The 24,891-nt window shown below is 42.8% G+C and overlaps 1 protein-coding gene across 1 annotated transcript in view; it reads left to right on the plus strand.

The window, feature by feature from the left end:
- The window catches only part of GNA14 (G protein subunit alpha 14), a 200,840-nt gene that overhangs the window by 172,348 nt on the left and 3,601 nt on the right, over positions 1 to 24,891 (plus strand). Inside the window, exons 3-5 of the mRNA XM_079112107.1 lie at positions 17,179 to 17,333; positions 20,461 to 20,589; positions 22,843 to 22,972. Of these exons, the coding sequence (XP_078968233.1) occupies positions 17,179 to 17,333; positions 20,461 to 20,589; positions 22,843 to 22,972 (414 nt within the window). The remainder of the gene's footprint in view (positions 1 to 17,178; positions 17,334 to 20,460; positions 20,590 to 22,842; positions 22,973 to 24,891) is intronic.

Genomic DNA, 24,891 nt, shown 5'->3' on the forward strand with positions numbered 1-24,891 from the left:
ACGTCCTGGAGTGGGTGCAGGGCCATGATGGCTGTGTCTCCCATGACTGGGTTATAAGATGGAGCAAAAGTGAAAGGGCTTTCCAGGTGTTAATTCCATTATCGGTTGACTTCAAGCTAATGAAAAGGGAAACTACCCTGGGTGGCTGAGCTAATCTCCCATGAAAGATCTAGAGTTTGGGGAAAATCTCTTGACAATCTTGAAGAAGGGAGCTGTCATGATGTGAGAGGCCTGCTTGACTGGGCATTGATAGTGACCTCTAGCAGCTGAACCAGACCTTTGGGTGACAGCCAGAAAATGGAAACCTCAATCCTATATTCATGAGGAATTAAAACCTACCAATAAGCCCAATGAACTTGAAAGAGGACCCTGAGCTCCAGAGACAATGCAGCCCAGCAAACATCTTGATTTCAGCCTGTGAGACCCTGAACCCAATCCGCTCATGCTGTGCCTGGACTTCTGACCTACAGGAAATAGGAGCATAAATGTGTGTCATTTGTTACACAGCAACAGAAAGCCAATACAGAGCATAGTGCTGAAGTCCACGGTTGCTGGGTAGATTTGGAAATAAAACCCAAATTATCTAGGGCATTTCCCAAACTAGAGTTAATATAACATTAATAAAGGGAGGTGTTAATGGATATGCCATGAAAAAAAGAGAGTTTTCTTTTTCTCAAACCCTGTCTTCATATTAGAGAGAACTTTGTTCCACTGGTGGAACAGAGAGTCAGGTTTTTTGGGGTTGTTAGTAACAGAAATGAACTGGCAAATACATGCAGAAGAGAGTTTATGGAATGGCCGTAGGAAGAAGCAGGCTGAAGACACAGCCTCTTGGGGGACAGGAACCTGGAAATTCCTCAAGTCTTACTACCAAGAAAAACCTTGATGGCCCCATTGCCACCTAAACCAAAGAATTTAATCTGATCCTTCCCACCAGATTATCATGTAACTCCGCTGGAGGTGCTGTCTTGCCAAAGTCTGAGTGGCCTGGCATTTAGTCACGGGAGAGCAGGACACCTGAATAAACAGACCTGCCAAGATGCACAGGTTGAGGGAAAGGTCCTTTCCCTAGGGGCAGTCATAAACAGAAGCAGGAAGGATGGACAGTGGACCACCCAAGAGCAAAGGAGATTCAGAAAATAGGTCTGGGCTTGAAAGCATAGGGTTTAAGATCTGAGCCCTTCTCTCTTGTGTCTGAGTAGTAGAGGGAAGAGGAAGTCACTCTTATAGGAAAAGGTGATGCTTTGCTGGGGTTGTGGCTCAGTGGTAGAGTGCTTGCCTAGCATGTGTGAGGCACTGGGTTCAATTCTCAGCACCACATATAAATAAATAAATAGAGGTATTGTGTCTACTTACAACTTAAAAAAAATTTAGAAAAAAAAAAAAAGGTGAAGAATTTGCAACCTCTGAATTCCAAGCTGCAGTGGGGAGTAGAGATGGAAAGTGAGAGATTAGAACCAACCTGAGGTAGTAGGGGGCCGTGCAATGTGACCCTCTCTTGTGAAACCCAAGACTGAGCAGACTGGTTGCTCTGTATAAAGGGAGCTGAGCTTTGTGATTGGGTAATTGAGAATAGACACTGAACTATATGAAGGTTTAATGCCCTCCCCCCAAATTAACAGAAATTGTGGACAGTTGACTTTCACAAATCGTGGAATTGTCCGAGGTCTGGGCCAGTTGAACCCCGTGAGAAAATGGGGCCCCAGCCACCGATGCTCCATTGGTTCAGCAAGTAGTGTATCCCAGAGTCACTCTCTAGAAACTTACAGTAAAATCATCATATTAAAGTTCTATGCAGTGTGTGGTCCTCCCTACTCAACAGCCTTCTGTTTGTCCCAGTTGTTATGACAGCTCGTGTTGGCTCAGTTCAGTGATTACTAAATGCTGCATTTGTTAATGGCAGCCTATTGTATTTTCATGGTCGTGTTTTTTTCTGTTACAAATATGTGGAAATAAAACCCAAAGTTTTAGAACTTGGTGTACATAGTTACATATTTTCATTAACATATTTCCTTGACTTTAATATATTTTATCAGTATTGACTAAATGGAGATGCAGTGCACTTGTTTGTTTGGTATTTGCACAATCACAGAGGGCTGGGGACTCGAACCTGGGTCCTCAGCATGAGAGTCAGGCACTCAACGTGAGGAGCTATACTGCCAGCACTGAGTATTGACTAAATGTAAAGATCTTTTATTTAACTTTCACTTACTCATTCAAGGATATTGATATGCCAGCCATGGCTCAAGACACTTGAGGGTATAGCGGTGAAGAAATAAAATTAAGCTCTTAGTTTGTTTAGGCTACTATAACAAAATATAGTAGGAACTATATATAATTTGGACTGGGGAATTTATAAATAACAGAATTTATTGTTCACAGTTCTGGAGGCTGGGAAGTTCAAGATGAAGGATCTAGAAGGTTTGGTGCATGCATTTCTCCCAGATGGCACCTTCTTGCTGTGTCCTCACTTGGTGGGCAGGGCTAACAACCTCCCTTAGGCCTCTTTTATAAGGACACTCATCCTACTCATGAGGGCTCTGCTTGGACTTGTCACCTTCCAAAGACCCCAACCTTCAGTACCAATACATTAGGGATTAAATTTAAGGACAGGAATTTTGGAGGGACACAAACATTGAGACCACAGTAGATTCCTGCTCCTAAAGAGTACATGACCACATGCATACATACTCTTGAGAAGCTCTACAGTTTAAAACAAAACAAAACAAAAAAAGTCAAAACACTTGGGTAACTTTGTTTCAGACCTTGTCCTAAACTTATTTGGACAAAGAATTTTTTTTTTTTAAGGATGCTTCCAACATTTTATAGTGTCTTACACAATAATATGTCACTCTGGGAAATGCTAATAAAGGCTGAGTTGGACTGAGTGTGCTCTAGAAAAGCCATCCATAAATACCATTAGCTTCCACACTGATAAGAGTTAGACAGCAGAGACTCAATTCTCCACCATGTCTGGAGTGCAGATATTCTTTGCTGCTACTTAGCAGCAAATCTACATGCTTCATACGTGTCACTTGAGTGGGTGACTTTTGTGAATCTTAATGCCCCTCTGGGACTGTGGTTTGAGTAGATGCCTATCCAACACCCACAGCAGGAAGAGGACATTTCTAAGGGATTCTGGATCCAACAATCTCATCTCCTACTGGATGGTGTCCCTCTTTAATCAGCTCTGCAGTTTAATGTCTGCTTTCCCTGGAACCCAGTGAGAAACCTAGCTCATAGTAAGCACACAGTCTATTATATTGAATGGAATACTATTGGACTGGGGTACTTTAAGAGACTGCCTGTGTCTAATTTTTACACAAATAATCTGCTAACCACCTAGCCGTGCTGGGCTGGTTGCTTGGTTGGGATTTTTTTTGCAGAAAGCATGAAATTTGGAGAAAATGTTTGTAGACCTGTAAGATGCTTGAGGAAAGAAATACCCAGCACTAAGGTCAATAGATTTCCTCAGTTACCCAATTACTACAGAGATCTCCATTCCTCTAGGGAAGAGCAGCTGAGTAGCTTTGTGATTTGTCGACACATTCCATCTGGGACAGTTTGTGGTCCAGAGCCCTCAGGATCACTGATGAAGGTTTGTGTGAAATGTAAGAGAAAATAGTTGGGCTGACATTATCTTTTGGGTGTAACTGTGGCTGTCTCCCCAGTTGTTTTGAAGACTGTGAGACAGAATTGAGGGAAGAGCCAACACATTGGTCAACCCAGAGTAGCCTTTGCCCTGGATCTCATCCTTGGTGATTCTGTGCTATAGCTGGTCCTTGCTCTTGGTAGTAAAGCTTTGCATCCTCAACTAGGTCTGGCTTGCTCATCCTTCTCTCAATTGTGATGATTGCTTTTGGGCTTTCGACATGGTGGACTTTCTGTAGAGGATATGTTTTCCTTTATACTTTGAAAGAAGAGTGTCTATAAAACAATGTTTACAAAGCTTTATAACTAGACTTCATTCCTCAATTACAGAATGTTAGTATTGAAATGATCACCTCCCTCCACCTCCCCATCTTATTTTACCAATGAGGTCTTAGAATCTGGATGAATTTACCCAAAACTCCTTATTGGACCATGAGCTGAGGTTACATCCTGAGTGCTCCCAGGCCCGAAGGAAGATAATGTGACACATTAACTTGTTTTCTAAAGATACATCTCAGCTGCCTTTTTTTAGGTTGGGGGGGGGACGGGATACCAGGGATTGAACTCAGAGGCACTTGACCACTGAGCCACATCCCCAGCCCTGTTTTGTATTTTATTTAGAGACAGCGTCTCACTGAGTCACTTAGTGCCTTGCTTTTGCTGAGGCTGGCTTTGAATTTACAATCCTCCTGCCTCAGCCTCCTGAGCTGCTAGGATTACAGGCGTTCACCACCGCGCCTGGCTCATCTCAACCTTCTTATGCTTAGGATTTCCAGACAGCTCTTCGGTACTATCCTCAGGGTTCATTTTAGTCAGGAAAAGTGCAATGAAAGTGACAAAAACATGAGGCTGGGTGGACCAGTTCAAGAGCCAAGACAAGGAGGCAGAGCCTGGCCTTGTTCCACCTCTGCTGAGAACATACGTATCAGGCAACTAGGATATTTTGCCGTTCTGTACTTGGAGAATGACCATGGAAGTACCATCTTTTGATTTGGGTGTTATGAATACATTTTAGTGAATAGATGAGTTCACAAATATGGAATCCTGAATCACAAAGATTGCATGGACTTTATGGTTACTTCCAGGCAGAGCATTAGGAAAGTGTTTTGGAAGGTAGGAGGGAAAAGAATGGAGACGGGGTTACAACTGTAAGTGCAAAAGGATGGGAGGCAGCCTCAATGGATTCAGAGAAGCCTTTATTCCTTCATTGACTCGGGAGCCATTGGGGCCCATTTTCCAAATGGGGAAAATGACTGTCAGTTACAGAGGGGATTTTGGTTCTATAAGGTACAATGATGTAATCCTTGGGAGCTGTGTACGTGCAGTTTTGACCATCAGGGGCTAGTTGAACAGGTTTAAACTAATTGAGGAAGGTAGTTGTAAAAAGGTTGAAACTCGTTGTCTGGGGAGATCAGAGTCCAGAGTCCAGGGATGAGTACTCAAATTTTGCCCATTGGTATTTACTGTGCTTCCTCTTAGGTCTAATTAGCTATGGGGGAAGGTCATGGTTTAGGGCTCATTGTTATTAGGAAAGGGTGCACTGGGAGAGGTTTAATGTTTGGCCAAATCCCCCTCCCTCCTCCTGAGCTACACTGTCCCTTCATTCTTCTTGGGGAGCTGTCTTTTAGGAATATTATTGTCCATAACCCTTCAACAATCATTGTCCTCTACTAAACGTCTATAAAGAACTGAGTACTCTGTATTTTGCTGGGACTGAACATGAGCCCCAGGGAGCAGAATTGTTTAGACATACAAGAGCCCCTCATCTTGCCTTCTTGTATCCCAATTTGTAAATTAAGACTCAAGACCATTGGGATGAGGAACCCAGGATGAAGACAGAAAAGGGCAGTTCTGACCAGTAGCAACCAAAGCCCCAGAATCCTGCAGTCTCTGGGACAGAGCCCTGAGGATGCAGAGGACATTTGCCCTTGTACAAAATGTCCTTCAGCCCCACCCTGGCATCCAGTCTGTCTGGGACCCCTCCGTGTTCTCTGTGGTTTCTAATGGCCATGTGTTCATGCCTGGGCAGGGAGGAAGTGGGGGGTGAATCACTATGAGGCACACACAAGGAAATTTCTAGAACTATATCTAGGCCTAAGATGAGCTTGCGGGAGAGAGAAGTCCAGTTAGAGTTCTGGTTTAGTGAAATCAAAGAACTTCATTTCTTACTGTTTGTTCTTCCACTCAGCCTTGGTTGTACCTGCCTAGCTGATGACTGAATGAACACGTCTAGCATTTCTTTCCCTTTTCATTTGAGTGTGAACTTTGTAAATAGGGAGTTGGGAGAAGATTTTGGAGCTGTCTTAAAGAGGTCTTTGGGAGGGAGGTGCACAGAGGAAATCACCAGCTTCCCTAGAGAATCAGCAGTGACCCAGGGAGAATCATGGTGCCATCCACCTCTGTGAGACCAGCCTGTTGTCTTGGATTTCAGGTTCTCTGGAAACATCTGGTCATGGGCTCTGGACTAATTGACACAGCCTTAACTTTATAAGAACAAGCAATTGCAATATTAAACCTCCAGGAAACTAGTACATGACAAAGTGACTTGCTCAGGAAAGTTATTAAGGGAAAAAAGAACTGGGAAATTTTCTAAATTTTCTGAATCAGGACAATTCCAACTTGTTCCACTGGGTGATGCACACACACACACAATTTTAAATATGTATGTATTTATATATATTTTAATATGTATATGTGTGTGTATATATTTTTTAAAATTTCAGTACTCGCTTCCAATCTTGAGGCAGGTTCACAATCTAAATTAGTTCTGGGCACTGCTTTTTGAAAATTCTGAAGAGTTGGGGAAATTTGCTTAGGTGAATTCTCTTGCTTTTCACACTATTTGAATGTGTCTAATTTTAAATGGCTCCTTTCCCACACCCTGCACAGGCTACCATCATCTCTAGCAAGACCATAAGCTCTAGTGTAAAGATGTTGGACAATATTTTATTATAGTCACATACTTGTTCCTGTGTAATACCTAGCAGAGTGGATACTTTATAATACATGCTTGTTGAATGAATGAAATGAGAGAATTAAGGTTATAGTAGTGTCCTATTGTTTTAAAATATTTTTTTAGTTGTAGATGGACACAATATCTTTTTATTTTTATGTGGTGCTGAGGATCAAAACCAGTGCCTTGCACGTGGGAGGCAAGCACTCTGAACTACAGCCCCAGCCCAGTAGGGTACTACTTGAGCACACTTAATTGTAAATTATCCATCTCTTCCAGGGGTTGGTGAACAGTTTCTCTAAAGGTCCAGATAGCCTTTGAGGCTTTGTGGGCCCTATGGACTCCATCAAAATAGCCTGATACTGCTGTTGCAGATGTGAAAGCAGGCAGACAGTGACAGGGCATGACTGTGCTCCAAGAAAAGTTTATTTACAAAAATAGACAGTGAGCTGGATTTGGCCTACTGGCTGCAAATTAACCAGTCTATACAGAAGCACATGCTGGCATCATTCCAAATGTCAGAAATCACTATGATAAGACAGAGAAACTTCAAGAATCTATGTCAGAGACAATGTTCTCCATCCACCAAATTCCATCTTACTTTCCACCTGAGCACACCGAAGACATTTCCCAGCCTGCCTTGCATTCTAGTGGAAGCTTTCAATTAGTTCCAGCCAGTGAATGGAAGTCCACCATGCCCAGTACTGGCACATAGAACTTACTGCTCTATACTCTCCCCTCTTCCCTGAAGATTGGGGGCAAATATCTAGTGAAAGACTCTAGGGCACTGGAAGTTGATGAGCCACTTGCTATAGTGAACCTGGATTCCTGGGTCACTGTGTGGAGTAGAGTCCTCCCTACACCTACCCGGGACTTAGGCTGGACTGTGGAGTATAAAATAAACCTGTTTTTCTAAGACACTGACTTAGGGAGTCTTTGGTCATCCCTTTCCAATAATTCCATGTTGGGTTCAGATCTAGATAAAGAAAAGAAACTGAAAAGTAAGGATGACAGATCTTTCTCTTGTAAAATTGAACTGTCTCTTATGACACAAACTGGATGTGCTAAAACTCTTCAAAGCTAGGGGAAGAGGACCAAGATGGTGACAGGGACAGAAAATCCTATCTTGGTATATAGCAGAACCATATCATATGGCCTCTGTGTGCATGCAATTTAACTGGCCCAAACAAATGATTTTCTAAGAGATGGCTTCTATTGGTCGAACAGTTGGTCCCCCATCTGTGGGTTCCACATTCACAGATTCAACCAATTGCAAGCTGAAAATATTTGGGGAAAAAAGAAACACAGAAACCTATACCTATACTGAAACTATATATGTACTAAACATGCACAGGATTTTATTTTGTTTACATTGTGTTGTTTAGGGAGTAGTGACAACTGTTTGCATAGTACTTACATTGTATTGGGTATTACAAGCAATCTAGAGATGATTTAAACTACATGGCGGATGTACATAGATGCTATGCAAATACTGTGCCATTTTATATAAGAGACTTGGTTTGGGTTATCCACAAGGGGTCCTGGAAACAATTCCTTGAGGATACCAAGGGACTACTATATATGTGTAGGTTTTCTGAGGATTGGAGCAGGGGGGCTACCAGATGTTTTTTTGGTAAATTATACTTCAAATATGTTCTGCTACCTTAGAGGTTGAGGGGTTCAGGTTCTTTCCAAAACATCTTAGGAGAAGGAATGTTATATGAAATGTGATGTTGCCAAAAGCTGATCTGGTTCCCACTCTTAGGAAGTGCCATCAGGAATGGCCAGCACAGTCGGGAATCCATATTCATATTGGCAAAAGGGGGTACAGCCTCCTTCTCCTTCCATCAGGGAAATATTAGCCCATCCATTATGCTTTAGATCTGCGGTGTCCCCCAAAAGCTCATGTGTGAGACAATGCAAGAACATTCAGAGGTGAAATGACTGGGTTATGAGAGCCTTAATCCAGTCAGTGAATTAATCATCTGATGGGATTAACTGAGTGGAAGCTGATGGCAGGTAGGGTATGGCTAGAGGGGGTAGATTATCAAGGGCAAGACTTTGGGATATATATTTTGTATCTGGAAAGTGGAGTCTCTCTCTGCTTTCTAATCATCATGTGAGCTGTTTCCTTCCACCACTCTCTTCGGCCCTAATGTTCTGCCTCACCTGGAGCCCTGAAGAACGGAACTGGCTCTGTATGGACCGAGACCTCTGAAACTATGAGCCCTCAAACAAACGTTTCCTTCTCTAAAATTATTCTGGTCAGTCTTTTAGTCACAGCAGCAAAAAAGCTGACTAAAACATCATCCCTTCACTCACTTCCCAAATGAAATTGCTCCTTATCTTTGCTCTCAGCATTTGTGTGGGAGTCTGCTGTGGGAACTGTAAGAAACCCACGAAAACCATGCTGAACTCAGGAAATCACATAAGGGAGTTTATTAAGCAAGCAAAGTGTCTCCCTGCAGGGTAAGAGAGAAAATGAGAGGAAAAGAGAAAGGTCGCACGCTAGAGAGAGTGGAAAAGCAAGGAGAGGGAAAGCAAGTGAAAAGATGGCGGGGAAGCTATTCTTAAGCAGTTGAATTCTGCAGGGCTAACAGAGGACCAATAACAGAGAAGGATACTTGCAAGCTTACTGATGAACCAATAGCTAGCTAGGATGTTCACAGACTGACAAGTAGTTGGGAGGTGGGGAAAATGGCTGCACCGGAAAGGGCGGGGAGAGCAGCTTTCAGCCTGACAAGCTAGGTTGTGATGCAGTGGAAAGGGGGCCGGGGAACAGCTTTGTATTACAGGAACAATAGGGAGGGCCTCGAGGTGAGGGCCTTTGTATTCCTAGAGGCCAACCCCAGGTCTGGCATGGAGCAGGTGTGTGACACTGGGCCCTGAGGAATGAATGAGACTGGCTTCCAGTACTTAGTTGAATTGGAGACACCTAGTTCACCCAGCCGAGGCCTAAGTCACAAAAGGGTATTTTTACCCCTAAAGGTAAAGGGATCTTAATGGAGGCTACTATTAAGAATTTGGGTGTGATCAGGGAGTCAGAGTTGCTCAGAGTGCTATGGAATGATGACTTAGTCACAGGACTGCACTGTTGTAACTGTTGGAGCTGTAAAGAAGGTCCTGGAAGACTGCTGCCTCTGAAGTCACTATGGGTCAGCAGGCTGTTAGTTGGGGAGAAAAGCTGGATGTGAGGCAGGGCAGGACAGAGGCAGATCAGACCCCTCGACAGTCAGTGACCTCATGAGGATGGACGTGTCTGGGGCCGTCTCTTGACTATGCAGGTGAGCGGTAGTGTTGGCAGGGCACGCCCTTTGCCATCTTTTACTCGCTCTTTTTCTGGAGTTATCTTAGGCTTCGTTATTTTTGGTGTGTGCTGAACACTTATTTGAAGAAATAATTAGAGGCTGTGGAAAATGTTATCTTCAAAACTTCAAAAGGGTGCTTCCTTTTCTTCTGCCAGGTGTCTGGGGATGGGTTGATTCCAGCCTGAGCAGAGCCTCCTGAAGGCTGCCCTGTGGCCTCAACCCAGAGCCAGAGGACATGTGAGGGTCTCGTGCTCTGCAGTTCCTTCACTGTCTGCCCCTATCATGCTGGCCCTGTGGTGCTGAAACAGGAGCTACTGACCTGTCCCTGTCCCTTCCAGAATGAGCAGAAGTTCCAGGAAAGGCATCCCAAGTGCCAGGCTCAGCCTCTCGGGCACTATCTTCCCTTGTGTTCTGGCTCAGCAGTTATTTACTATTTTTTTTTTAAATTTAATTTCTTTTCCCCACATTTTTATTAGTGCATTATAGTTGTACATAATGCTCAGGTTTGTTACATATTTGTACATGCACACAAACAATATTATTTAACCAACATGACTCCCCACCACTTCCCCCTCCCTCCCCACTTGGTCCTACCCATTAGTTCCTTTCCTTTACTGATCTCCCTTTGATTTTTTTAAAATTTATTTTTATTGTAAACGAATGGGATATATCTTGTTTCTCTGTTTGTACATGAAGTACTGGAAACTAAGTACTGGAAGCCAGTCTCATTCATTCCTCAGGCATACCATTTGTGTAATCATACATTTAATTAGTGCTATGGGGTGCAACTTAAGAACAGATTGATCACCACTGAGAAGTCCAAATTTGAAAGTCTTTATTAAGCCGGCCGGCTGACTGTCTCACACAAAGGCCCAAGAAATGTCTATTGGGAGAACAGCCCTGACCACAGGGTTGTAGGGGTTCTTATACCAAAAGCACATCAATCATAAGTGTCTGTTGCTATGATTCAAAAGTACACATTAGCATCATGAGATCATCAACAGATGGGGAAGTGGGTCAAAATGACCCTTACTGAGGTACAAACTAAAGAATGGTTAATAACATCCACACAATCACTGGTCACATGGTACATTGTTTAGGAGCAATAGGGGTCAAAAGAGAGTAATTTTTCTTTACATCGAGTAATTTTTCTTTACATATCATTCTGTATTGTTAAACATGTCACACTAAGTAACTGATGGTGGGGTGTTCCCATGGGAGAAGCTTATTTCCTACATAACATGGAATCTCAGAGCAAAATGGAGTCTGTTTAGTCATTTCCCTTAGAGTCTGGTCTATAACATTCTCATGGAGCCAGATCTGTCAGCCCATCACATTAGGGTAATAGTTTTTGATTCATTCTGTTATTTTTTCCTCCCCACCCCACCCCTCCAATCCCTCTTATTTACTATTTATTAGCTTTCTAATACATTCAAGCATATTTAAAGAAATACTATGTGTACTACTTATAGCTGCCCTTGGTAGGATAATCAATCCAAGTTCCCTAGTTATCCTTTATCAGAAGCAGAAGTTCCTTGGTTATTTTCTGTGGGAAAAACTCCTTTTGGGGGGCATTGTTGACTGGCATTTTCTTTTTCTTAAGAGGCGGGTCTTACAGTGTTGCCCAGGCTGGCCCCAAACTCTGTGCTCAAGTGATCCTCTGTGTTGGCCTCCTGAGTAGAATGGACTACAAGGCATGCACCAGCATAACCAGTTTGCATTTTCTTTACAATACAATGTTTGAGAGGCGTTTGTTTGTTTATTTATTTATTTATTTAAGTACTGGGGATTGAACCCAGGGGCTCTCAACCACTGAGCCACATCCCCAGCCCTTTTAAACAAACAAACAATCAAACAAACAAATAAATAAAAATTTGAGGCAGGGTTTTGCTAAGTTGCTTAGGGCCATGCTAAGTTTCTGAGGCTGGCTTTGAATTCACAATCCTTCGCCTCAGCTTCCCAAGGTGCTGGGATTACAGGCCATGGATCACCATATCCTGCTGGAGAGGCCTTAATAACTGTTGGTTCCAGGTGCTGAAATTTTACTTCATAACTTTTGTTTAATGGCATATTAGTGTAATTCTGGACCTTGATGTCATCCTTGAAAGGAGGAGGGATGATTGCATAAAAGTCTTAATCATGTTTTAATCTCACCTGTTTTTAGAAAGCATGCTAAGTTTATGGGTACTCAGTATTACAGGAGAAACTTGAAATACTGTCAAGTTTTATCATCTATAATATATTAATGAGTATTAATTTCAATGAAAATGTCAGTCAGACAAGAAGATGTTCAAGAGATCTACTGTACCCCCTGGTGGCTAAGTTAATAACAATGTATTATGTACTTGAATATTGCAGAGAATATATTTTAAGGGTTTTTATCACAAAAAAAGTGTGTGAGGTAATATTATGTTAAATAACTTGATTTAGCCATTCTGCAATGTATAGGTATATTAAAAAATTATGTTGTATGCCATAAGTACAATTTTGATTTTGTCAATTAAAATACATAAATAAAATTAAGAAAATTAATTTGTCTCCAAAGAACCAAGAACTCTAGCCCTCTGATTTTGGGAGGTGAAATTGCCTCTAGTTAGTGAGAAAGTCAGCCCTGCAGAGAAGACTCAGGCTCCACTGTCCCGGGCATGTTAATGATGTGGGAGCTGCATGGAGAGGGCCTGGTGGAGTTTAGGCAGCCTGCTGGGCTCTGGGTCCCAGCCAGAAGGGCTCGCTGTGCTTGACAGGGACTATCACCAGCAGCTGTGGGTCCCTGCATGAAGCCAGCAAGGCGCTACTCCATCAGCATCTCCTTTTACTACAGGCCTGGGAATTTCTGAGCAGAACACACGTGGAGGACATCTGTTTTCTGTGTTCCCCCTTCAAAGCAGTGAAACTAATGATTTGGGAATAAAAAAAAAAAAAAAAAAGAGTCAGCAATGAGCTCCGTGCTTCAAGAGCCCGGTTGCATTTCTGAACACCCTGGGTTTGCTCCTGTAATACTCCTTTGAGGTTGATTTTTTTTTTTTTTTTTTTTTTTTTCTTTTCAGTTAAGCAAGCATGACAGGCAATTTCAGCTCAGTGTGCTGCTCTGGCCTGGGACTCTACCTACCCTGAGCTACAGACACTGAACTCATCTGCTTCCTGAACATCATGTAGATGCTGGTTATCTCCAACTCAGCACATCCCCCACCTGCCTCGTGACATTCTCCCAACCTTGAGCACCCTGCCCACATTTGCCCCTTTTCTATGAGATGAAAAAATCAGACTTAAAATGTCACAAAGCTTTCCCCTATTGCGTGAGGGCCCCTTGCTCTGTGGTGCACTGTTAAGACAGTTTGAATACGCCTGTGGAAATGTCCAAACCCCTCTATGTGAGATGCCTTTGTCCACATCAGAGGGAAATAGGTACAATACCCTATTCTTCACAATGCTCAGTCATTGTTAGTCATGTACAAAAGTCATTCATCTCCTATTTCAATAAAATTTTTGGTTTAAAAAAAGGTAATTTTTTTTTTGAAGTGCTGGGGATTGAACGCAGGATCTTGGGCATGCTAGGCAATCTACCACCGAGTTATACCCCAAGTCCTTTTTTCTTTTTAAATTTTATTTTGAGATGGGGTCCAAATTGCTGAGGTAACTTAGGAGTAGCTGGGATTATAGGTGTGCGCCACAGTAGGTCACTCTCATTCCCCCAGCCTCCCTAATACTTGCTGCTGGAACATTCTCTGGGGCCTCAATGTCTCTACCAACGACTTGTGATTGACACTTGTTTGGCTCTTCTTGCCCAGAGTGACAAAAATAATTTTTCATCTGGAAACTAAAGAGATGTGACAACTAAATGCAACATGTGACCCAAGATTGGGTTCCAGACAAGATAAAGGACATTAATGGAACAAATGGCAAACTCTGAGTGAGATTTGAAGGTTACATAATAATGCTGTGCCAAAGCTAATGTCATGATTTTGATTATGATACTGTAGTTATGCAGGAGAAAATCACACTACAGTGTTTAGAAATAGAGGCAACGTGCCGCCAACTTACTCTCAAATAATCAGGAAAAAGATATACATGTGTGTTTATGTGCACGGGCATGACAGGAGAGGGAGTGAACAATAAGGCAAGGTAGCACGCTGTTAACATTTGACCAATCCTTTTTTTTTTTTTTTTTTTTTTTTTTTTGCGGTGCTGGGGATTGAACTAAGGGCCTTGTGCTTGCAAGGCAAGCACTCTACCGACTGAGCTATCTCCCCAGCCCAACATTTGACTAATCTTGAAAGAAAGGCTTAGAGGAAGCCTTTGTACCACTCTTCCACATTTTATTAAGTCTTCAACTGTTTCAGAATGAGAAGTTAAAAAAAAAAGGGGGGGGTTCTAATGTTGGAAAACTAACCAGAAGGAGCCAATGATAGAAAAAAAAAAAAAAGTCCTCTGAACTTGGCCTACTTCTGGTCCTTGTGAGAGCAGTCTATTCCAAACCCCTGTCCTGTTGGGCTTCTCAAGAGCTGGAGCTCTCCTCCTCTTTCAAGCCAGAGTCGCCCCAAATCCCTTCACTTGGCCGAACAATCTATCTCCTGGCTGGGCTTACAAAGAGCTCCAATCTACTCCATCCCCTGGTAGCCTCTGTGGAAGCCCGCATTCCTCTCTGGTACCTCTCTAACATCTGCTCTCTCTCCACTGGGGGAGCCGAAGGCTGGGTTTCTCCACTGCAGCATGTTAGTCGGGATACACAGAGCAGGTTATGCTGTAATAGGGAACAGTCCCCAAAGTTCAGCTGACTCAGTTCACTTAATTCCAACTTAAAAGTCGCCTTCTCACTCATGCACCCTGTCTGCTGTGCTGTATCTCTGCTCATTGCAATCTCCTGGGAACCCTGGTTGATAGAGGGTCCATCTTGCCTCCTCCACAGTCACCACAGGAGGTAAAAGGGAAGGTGGTGAGTTATCGGAGTTTTAAAATTTCTTCTCCAAAAAATTAAAAGTTATTTTCCCTCATTTCATATACCATGAGGTACAAACTATATTTGTAACATCCCTGACTGTCACAGCACTGATTCTTGGTAGCTAAGTTGAATTTAACAGGTAAATTTAGGCATACAGCCTAAGAGACACAGGGCACAAGAAACAAGGATGTCAACTGCCACCAGGGGCAGAGTCAGAGAGACAAATGGCCAAGACCCACCAGGTCATGTCCACCTTTGACTTGTCCCCAGGCTCCTTTGTGCTCCCACAGCCAGCTGCACAGGCTTCTGGCACCCTGCCTTTGTATTCTTTGACTGTTGGCTTCTTAGGATTTTTCTGTTAGATAAATTTTACATGCATCACAGATATTTATTGAATGCGCCATCAACAGAGGCACCTATGATTTGCCAGGCGCTGCACTAGGTTCTGGTCTATAAGAACAAGCAAGATGTTGACTCTGTCCTTGGGCACTTCCTGAGTTGTCTTGAAGACCCAAGGAAAAATCAGACTTCAAATTTAGAGTAGAGCTCAGCATGGAGTGGGGAGACCATCAGATCCTGTTTGTGGGGAGAGCAGGTGGCTAGAGAAGGAGAGGAGGTGGGAGATGGTGCTTCTGCTTCAGGCAGACACTGTCCGGGACATGTCTTCCTCATCTCTCTAACCAGGAATGGGCAGGTGACACGGTGTGCCAGCAGGTGGGTGAGATGTTGAGGTTTAAAGACTATTGATACGATATATGTTTATATTTTTTGTTTACAAGATATCTGCTATAGTAATAAGACAAATTTGAAATACTCATAATATTTTGTAGTTTATAACTCAGGTTCCCCTGAAAATCACTAGTTATTTCATTTTAAATAAATGAGGACACCAAGATAAGGAACTTGTCAGGGTCCTTACAACTCCCAACTGCATGACTTGGAACTGATGGTCCTGACTCCTGGTCCAGGGTACTTCCCACCAATCTACCCTGCCTCTGCTGGTTTGAGATCCTACCTGGTCAAGAATCCCACAGCCTGGGAGAAGAGTTTATTCAGTTTTACAATGGATGTGGGACAAAGGCATGTTAATATAATTACAGCTCTTAGAGGTTCACCCTGAGCCAAGTGAATCTATAAGATCCCCCCTCCAGCTTCCTGCTGAATGAACAATGCAAGATGAAAGCGACTTACAGAGGGTACCATATGTACTTGAGCTTGCAGCTCCACATGGATGCTTTGCCAACCCACATCTGCCACTGAATAGCCAGATCTCCATGATGTAATTGCTGTGAGATGCAGGAAGATGAGAAAGGGCAGCAGGGACCCTGGTCCTGTCTCCCTCAGCAGAAATTGCTTGTCTGTTGCAACTTTCAGCCAAGGAAGGGATGTTGAGTCTCTGGGAAATGTTGTGGATGTAGGCCAATGGGATCATTTTCATTTTTGAAGGTTTGGAAAGATTTCTGGCGTGGGCCTTCCATCGATTAAATGAGATAATGTTATATAGTGTCTTTGGCACACAGTAAGAAGCAAATAAATGGTAACGGCTCTAGTAGTAATAATTATAGGAATAATGACCATAACAATTACTGCAATAATAAAGCAACAGTATTGGAGCAACCATTATTTAATCATGATAATAATAAATATAGCCAATTTCAGTGGGGTACAGAGGGAGGTGCAATGGGGGTGGTTCACCCAGTGGGAAAGAATTTAATCACTGACTCATAATAAAAAGCAGGCTATGTGGGAACTTTTTGTACTTTCCCCTCAATTTTGCTATGACCTTAAAACTACTCTAGAAAATAGTCTATACCAAATTTTTTAAAATAAAGGAAAGAGAAGAAAAAGCAGACTGATGGTATTGTGTTTTGATTCTCAAAGACAGTGCACCCCCTTATTGTTCACTAGGTATAAGTGGGGACCCACTTCCACCAACCAACCCTTGATTGATATGATGTTGTTTTAAAATTGCTGGTTATGCATATACTCAGATGAGCAGCATGTTTGCTAGCTGGATGACAGTTCTGTGTGTCTGTTCACCACGTGGAGCTGAATGCTGGTGGAACTGCCCCTAAGCACGTCTAGACGTGAAGCTGCAGGTCTTGGGCTCTCTGCTGCTCTCTGCTGAGCTGAACAGCCTCATCATGTCCACTTACTGTGGCTGCAGCTGAGTGGCATGGCTGCCAATGGTGCCAGCTGTGAGTCTCTTCAACCCTACACCTAGTGAGATCCCCTATCCCATGGACCAGGGAGAGTCTTTATCCTCAAATCACCTAGCGGTTGACTTCTCTTCTTTTGCCTAATGAAAGATTCTTTTCTTTGAGCAGGAAAATGCCCAGATAATCAAAGAAGTGGAAGTTGACAAGGTCTCAGCGCTTTCCAGGGACCAGGTGGAAGCCATCAAGCAGCTCTGGCAGGATCCAGGAATCCAGGAGTGTTATGACAGGAGGCGGGAGTACCAGCTGTCAGATTCTGCCAAATAGTGAGTACAGAGCCCTGGCCACAGCTGCCTGGGGAGCTTTTAGGCACACACAGTCATGCTTCAAAGGAGCTTCTTGCTGTTTGCTTAAGTGGGCTCAGGGGCAACACCACCTCCCCCTGCCTTTGTTTCACTCCTACTTATTGATGTTCTTAACCATCTTCTAAAACCCTTCCATCTTTAAGGATCCCCAAATTCCTTCTTAGCAGAGACCCACTTTTTCTCACTCTGTATGTCTTTAATTTTCAATGAAATGCTCAAATCTGAGATTCTGTTAGGTGGATGGATCTGATTTGGGGTGCTGAAGTGATTTAAGCAAGGCTCTCCCTTTCTTCCTCTCCATATCTCCCTGTCTTTCTGGTTGCCTGATCAGAAGACAGGGGGTCCAACTGCCCTAAAACCTAAAATCGGGGCTGGGACTGTGGCTTAGTGACAGAGCACTTGTCTAGCATGTGTGAGGCACTGAGTTAGATTCTTAGCACCACATAAAAATAAACAAATAAAGGCATTCTGTCCATCTACAACTATTAAAAAATTTAAAAAAAAAACAACAAAAAACGCCACCCTAAAATCAGGTTCCACCAGCAGTCAGTTGCTGATCTGGTGCTGCCCTCTAGTGGCAGAGTCAAGTACCTGTGTGTCCAGCACCCAGAAATCTCAGCGGACTCCTTGTTCATTGACCCTCTGCAAGGACTTACCTCTAATTTTAAATAACTAAATCCCAAAGGTAGAAACATTTCTGTTTAGACTGTCTTTCATGCAAACTATCCATAGAAATCACAGAATTTAACAATTTTCAAAGGAAACACATCCTTCAGCCAGGTCACTGGGCAAATAGTTTGGTCTTTCTTGAATAGGTGGTGAATCTTGCTTTTGCAGCTCAGTTTTCCCACATCATCATGGTGGCTTTGAGATCCTTCCCCAAGATCCTTTCAGGTGCCATCACCCTCTGAGCTGGTTTGGGTGCAAACGCACCATGGTCTGAACAAGGCAGTATACAGGAAAGGAAATGTTATCTCCTGTGATCTCAACAGCTTCCCTTTGTCCTAGGTTGAGTGTTCAATGTCCTTAATTCAGATGGGCACAACTGATCTAAGTGCAGGAACAAAAAAGCATCAAGGCAGGAAAATAAAAGGAACTCCAGTAAGGTGTTAGATCAGAAAAGAAGAGATGGAGGAAGAGGTTGTTCCAGAAGGAGGTTATGGGCTGCCCTGCACAGCCTGGGGAGCCAAAGACAACTCAAGGTCAGGTAGCCATGGCCTGAGACTGCTGGTGTTATTTACTCTGTGAAGGCCTTGTGGATTGGCAAGGGCTCTTGATTCATTTGGAGAAGACCCAACAGAACTGCTGGAGAATTCAGTGTAACCCAGAAAACTGAGAGGGATGGACAGAGTTGTCACAGATAAAAAATGGCACTCACAAACCTGACGGTTGACTGACCATGAGAATCTGCAGGATGCAGGCACTTCTGCACTTCTTTGGTCTGTGTCAGCGTTTCACAACCATATGCTAGTTTTGTCTACTCAAATGGACTTGTGTTCACTTCACCAAAATTTGATGAAATCTTGTAATGAGCCAGGCGTGGTGGTAAGGGTTATAGGGCAACCAATGCCCTCTACCCTCAGGAAATGAACTGTCTGGTGGAATGAGGCAGGTATAAATAAAATAATCATACAACAAAGTACAGGATTCCCCCTTATCATGGTGAATTTTCTGCCTGAAATTGCAGAAAATATTGAACCCTATATATACACTGCTTTTTCCTATTTGCACCAAACTATGATAAAGTTTTCTTTATAAATTAGGCATGTGAGATATTAATAACAATAAAATAGAACAATTATTGGGGCCATTATTAAGTGAATCAGTTACCTAGACATAGCACTATGATACTGTGACAGTTGATCTGATAACAGGCAGCTACCAAGTATCTAACAGGTGTGTAGTATACACTACACTAGAAAAGTGGATGGATGATTCACGTCCACAGCCAGACAGAGCAGGACAACACCAGATTTGATGCTGCTCCAAACAGCATATGAATGACTTAAAGTTTATGAATTGTTGCTGGGTGTGGTGGCACCTGCAAAGCTACTCAGGAAGCTGCGGCAGGAGGATCACTTGAGACCAGCTTGGGCAACATAGTGAGACCCTGTCACAAACAAACAAAAAGACCCTTATGAGGTGTTTATTTCTGGAATTTTCCACTTAAACCACAAATGACCATGGATAACTGAAACTGTGGACAGTGAAACCTTCAGTAAGGGGAGACTACTATACGGCTCAGCAGTGATAAACTGTGGGCTTTTGTATCTGGGCATGGGGTAGGTCAAGAAGACCACCTAGTACCCGGCTTCTTGAACTGAATTCCAGGCTTTCCAGTGAACCAGGTTTGCCTGGTACCTCTTGTTTCACTTTCATGCTGACCTGCTCAGTCCCTGACATCCAGTTTGTGCTTGGAGAAGGCAGGGCCACCCTTGGCTTGGAGGGAGCTCAGAATCACCAACTCCATTGTTGGCTAAGGCCTAAATTAGTTAACTTACTAAAAATGACTTTTATGAGGGCCTTGTTTTTTTTAAAAGTTTCCTCTAATTTCACCTTAGGAAAAGTGGTCTATTTTAAGCTCAAATCTTTAATATATGGTCAAAAATAATCTAAGAAAAATTTTGGATTATTTTAGATCTTTCGTTTCCTAGTGTCTTTTAACAGGAAAACTTTTTCTTCTTGTTAGTTTGAAATAATTTCCTGTTGGCCTATTTTTCATCTGTTTTCTTAGAAATTTCATCTGACCTGATGAGCAGAAGCTTTGAAGAACAGCATCTACATTCCCTAATGCTTTTGGTTGAGAGCAGATGGGAGGGTCTTTTGGGTGGCAGGTCAGAGTCTTGTCCCAGGTGGAGCTATTTCCAATATCCTAGTCCTCCAGACATGCCTCACAGCCCCATCTATGTGGAGCTTGAGTCCTGCTTTAGGAAGCATAGAGGCCTGTCCATCAGTTGGCTCTCAGGAAACTCAGCGATGGACTTCAGTAGGTAGCACTGTGAGCTGGGGGGACTTCCCTTAAGTAGGATGAACATTTTTCTCCCTTCTCTTAAAAGGAGTCTTAGCTCTTCTTTCTTTCACATCACAGTTACCTGACTGACATTGACCGGATCGCCATGCCATCGTTTGTGCCAACACAGCAAGATGTGCTTCGTGTCCGAGTGCCCACCACTGGCATCATTGAGTACCCGTTTGACTTGGAAAATATCATCTTTCGGTAAGTTTGACTCCGGGGTGTGCTCCTTTAAGAATCTGTCTGCCCAAGGCCTGGCAGTCGCCAGATGGCATCTTAAATGTGTTATTCCTGTGCAGGGGTTACATCCTGGTAGGCAGAATGACCCTCTTGGTCGCAAGGCATTTAGAATTGTGGTAGGTCTCAAGTTCTAGAGTGGAGAGGAACTCACTTTCCTTTTGTCCTTAGGAAAGAAGTTTCTTTCTGGGAACTGGAATTACCGTATGTGTAACACACATACAGATATGTACTTCTGTCACCTGCACACTGAATATGCTGACTACTGATGTCTTTTCCCTAATGTCGAATAATATTTCTCTTTTACTGTATTTCTTTCTTTTTCCTCCCACACGCCCCCCACAGTGCTGGGGATTTAACACAGGGCCTTGTGCTTGCAGGGCAAGCACTCTACCAACTCACCTATATCCCTGCCCCTCTAATTCTTTCTCTAAGATTTATCCTTAAAAAAATACAAAAATTATACTAACATTACATCAGATATGGATAAACTGCTTACAGCTGTGTAAATGTAAGAATCTCCACTACCAATGTAGGATGTACTTTTATGACAAATTGGATAGGTCTTCACTGCATTTTGATTATGGAAATAATAATGTCGGGCATATACATAGCACTGCAAATTTCAAAGTACTTTTACATTTATTGCCATTGTTCCTCCTAATAATTATTATTAAACGCACTTCTTCTAGTTAAAGACAACACAGGGCCAGTCCTCCCATATCCAGGTCCTCTGTTATCTACAATTATATTTCAGTGCTTCTTCAGAATTGTAGTGTTGGGGGAGCCACTCAAGATATTCTGTGCATTTGTTAGCAGATCCCTGATTTCAATGGCCACCCCTTGCGTGCCCATATTTAAACTTTTTTAGAACCAAGGGTTGCTTGCAATTTCCAAGTCTTTTTAGAGTGAGGGCCTCCCAAGGCTTGCATTTGTTTTGTTTTGTTTAAAAGACATTTATTCTAAGTATCCTCCTCAGGCTTTGATAAATGAGTTTCCCTTGCTTCCTAGAGTCAGAAGAATGGGTTTAATGTCATCCACCAGTGACATCTATTATTTCGTAGCTTGTAGCACCTTCTTCCCCTGATAACTCCTGGCTAAAGAACTCTGATCTTTGAAATTAAGGTTTTTATAGAATGGCCTGTTGAACCCAAGCTTTTGACAATTGCAGTGTTCCTTCCCAGCTCCATTCCTTGGTGTGAGGTAGGATGAGGTGGGACAGCCAGCCATGAACACGGTATTGTCAAGTGTCTACACCTCCAGGACATGTTCCAGAGCAGGGTTAGATTTCTGGCTTTCCCCCCAGCACTTTTCTAGACTAGACAACAGTTATGGTGTGGAATATGTGGGCTGTATCTGACCCACAAATGTATTATTCTCTTTAGCCTATTGAGTGCTGTAAAAAACATTTGAGCTGACACTGAAACATTGGGATGTTTCACTTAAAACATTCGATGTCTGATTTCTCCTTAAACATCCAAGGACTTGGTAACAGTGAGCCTGAATTCTGTCCAGCGGTGCTTGACTGCTGTGATATGGCAAACATCCCTTCAGATGGGGCCCCTAGCTCTCAAGCAACACAAGCTTTTCCACTTGATTCATGAATTGCCTGACCTATGGGGCTTTCAAGTCTGTGATCCTTGGGCTATGGGACCCTGAAATCTCACCCAAAGACACAGGTAAAGGCTTTGGATTTCCATATGGGCAGAGAGTACTCGCAGGTCTTTATAAGGAAGAAAGGGTGGCCTTGGGATAATGCAAGGATTTGTGGATAAATTAGAGAAACTCTGAAATCAAGAATGGGTCCAAAGAAAGCTGAAGGGACCTGGAAGACTGCTTGAGTCTGTTCCTTTTGTCTGGTATCCTTAGACTCTACAGTGGGTGGTTAGAGTCACACCCAAGTAAAGTGTGTGTTTTCTACCTGAACCACTGCAGCAGCATCCTAACCAGTGTCCTCACACAGGCTCCTCTGTATCTGTCATCTGAGTCACCTCTGTCTTCAGAAACTTCATTTACATTTTCCACCTCTTTTGCTTGGAAACATTCAGTGGTCCCTCATTGCCTAAAGCGGTGGTGCTCAAACGTGTTAGACTTAGGATGTCTTTGTACTCAGAAAAATTAAGGACCCCAGAGAGCACTGACTCCATGGTATAGTGACTTGTGTCCTTTCCTCCAAAACGAAATATTCCAACCTTTGTGTCATCTGTCTGTATTGAGCAGGATGGTAGATGTTGGTGGCCAGCGATCTGAACGACGGAAATGGATTCATTGCTTCGAGAGTGTCACCTCCATCATTTTCTTGGTTGCTCTGAGTGAATATGACCAGGTCCTGGCTGAGTGTGACAATGAGGTACGCTGCACGGGAAGGTTGGGTAGCTGTGCAAGACAGAGAACTATTTCTGTTTTTTCCAAGAAGCCATGTAGGTCAGGTAAGAGATTCTTCCTTGGGCTAAACAGTCTTGCCACTCAAAGTGCAATCTGTGAACTAACAGCTCAGGCACTACTGAGACGCTTGTTAGAAATGCAACCTATTAGATCATTCCAGGCACCTAAGTCAGAGTCTGCATTTTAACAAGGTCCCAGGTAGTATAAACAGTCATGTGTCACTTAATGACAAGGATGCATTCTAAGAAATCAGATGTTATGCTGATTCATCATGTGAACATCAGAGAACTTATGTACACAGACCTAGACTGTATACAGCTGGTGACATACCCAGGTTACACACCTGCTCCTAAGCCACACACCTGTACAGCATGTTGCTATACTGAATACTGTAAGAAACTGCAGTACAACATTAAGTACTTATGCATCTAAACATTAAATACAGAAAATTAAGAGTAAAAATACCAGGCAATGGGACCATCATCATTTATGGTCATTGTTTGCCAAATGGTCATTTTGCAACACAAGATTGTATATATGGAAGGTTGAGAATCACTGGCCATGACCCTGGTTCTCAAATTTGCTTGCACATTGGAGTTTCCTGAGGAACTTCAAGGAAAACTTGGAGCCTGGGTCTAACTTAATTGGTGATAGGTGTAGCCTGAGCAAGAGATTTTTTTTTTAATTTTTTCAAGTTCACCAGGTAAACCTAATGTGCTGTGAAGGTTGGAAGTCACTCAAAAGCATAAGTTCTTATCTTTGATAGCATATTGGAATCCCTGGGGGAGCTTTTTAAAACTGCTGTCTTTGGGTCCCACACTAGAGAGTTGCATTTACTTAGGTTCAGGTGGGGCTTTCTTTTCCAAGTTCTCCAGAGATCCTAATGCACAGCCAAATGTGAACAATACTAGTTGTATTAAAATTTATCTGAGCACAGACTTCCCAATCTCCATAGGCCATGACATTCCCAAATTAGGTCCTACCTTAACTGGCATGGACAGTAGTACCAGATGCTTGGAGTTGTTCTGGGGTTGCCTAGGATTATTTCTGTCCTTCACTTCCCCCAGGAGGCCCTTGCTCAGGGGAGCTGTAGCTGCCTGGCTACTCTAGTCAGGCACTCTGTCCCCTGCAGAGCTGCTATAGGGCTGGCTGATTTCAGTTCCATCAGACAGATCTGCTCAAAGTGATGATTGTCAGTCATGTTTTTGTGAGGTGGGGGGTATTTTCTGTGGGATGCTAATGTCCTCCTCATTGTCTTTTCTTCTGAACTTGCATAAGACTTCTTAACCTCTTAGAAAAATGTCTCTTTGTTTCCAGGATATGAAAGTAAATCAATAAAGAACTGTGTCCAGGATTAGGTAATAACTATGAACAAATCGTATCTTGTATTTCTTGAGAGCAGAGTCTCTGAGGAGCACTACTACATTAGCTAATTAGTGGAGGGCTTAACCCATTTACTTGTGTCATTGTGCAAATAGAAATCCTGGCTGCTGCCCAATTCTCCCAAGTGGGACTTTTTTTTTTTTTTTTTTTTTCTTTTTAAAGCAGGCATCCAGTTATCAATATATATATAAAAAATCATCTCCACATTTGTCTCAGGAACTACTCGTGATGTTTCCCAGTAAAACAAAAATTAGTCAGGGGCACAAGGGGCTAGTAACTCAGCCTAATGTGCTGAGAAACTAGACATTCTTCCCCTAAGAATCACAAAGTATTTGGAGAAAACTTAAGTGGCTGCCATTCCAGACTTTCCTTCCTGATTGTAGAAATGTATTTATTTTTTTCAAGTATTTTATTTTCTTGGATATTATTATTAATAAATTTACAACAAATTTTAAAGAAGTTTTAAAACCAAGCAAGGGGTTACTTGCCTAGTAATGTGTT

Source organism: Sciurus vulgaris, assembly GCF_902686455.1.
Source record: "Sciurus vulgaris genome assembly, chromosome: 15".
NCBI lineage: Eukaryota > Metazoa > Chordata > Mammalia > Rodentia > Sciuridae > Sciurus > Sciurus vulgaris.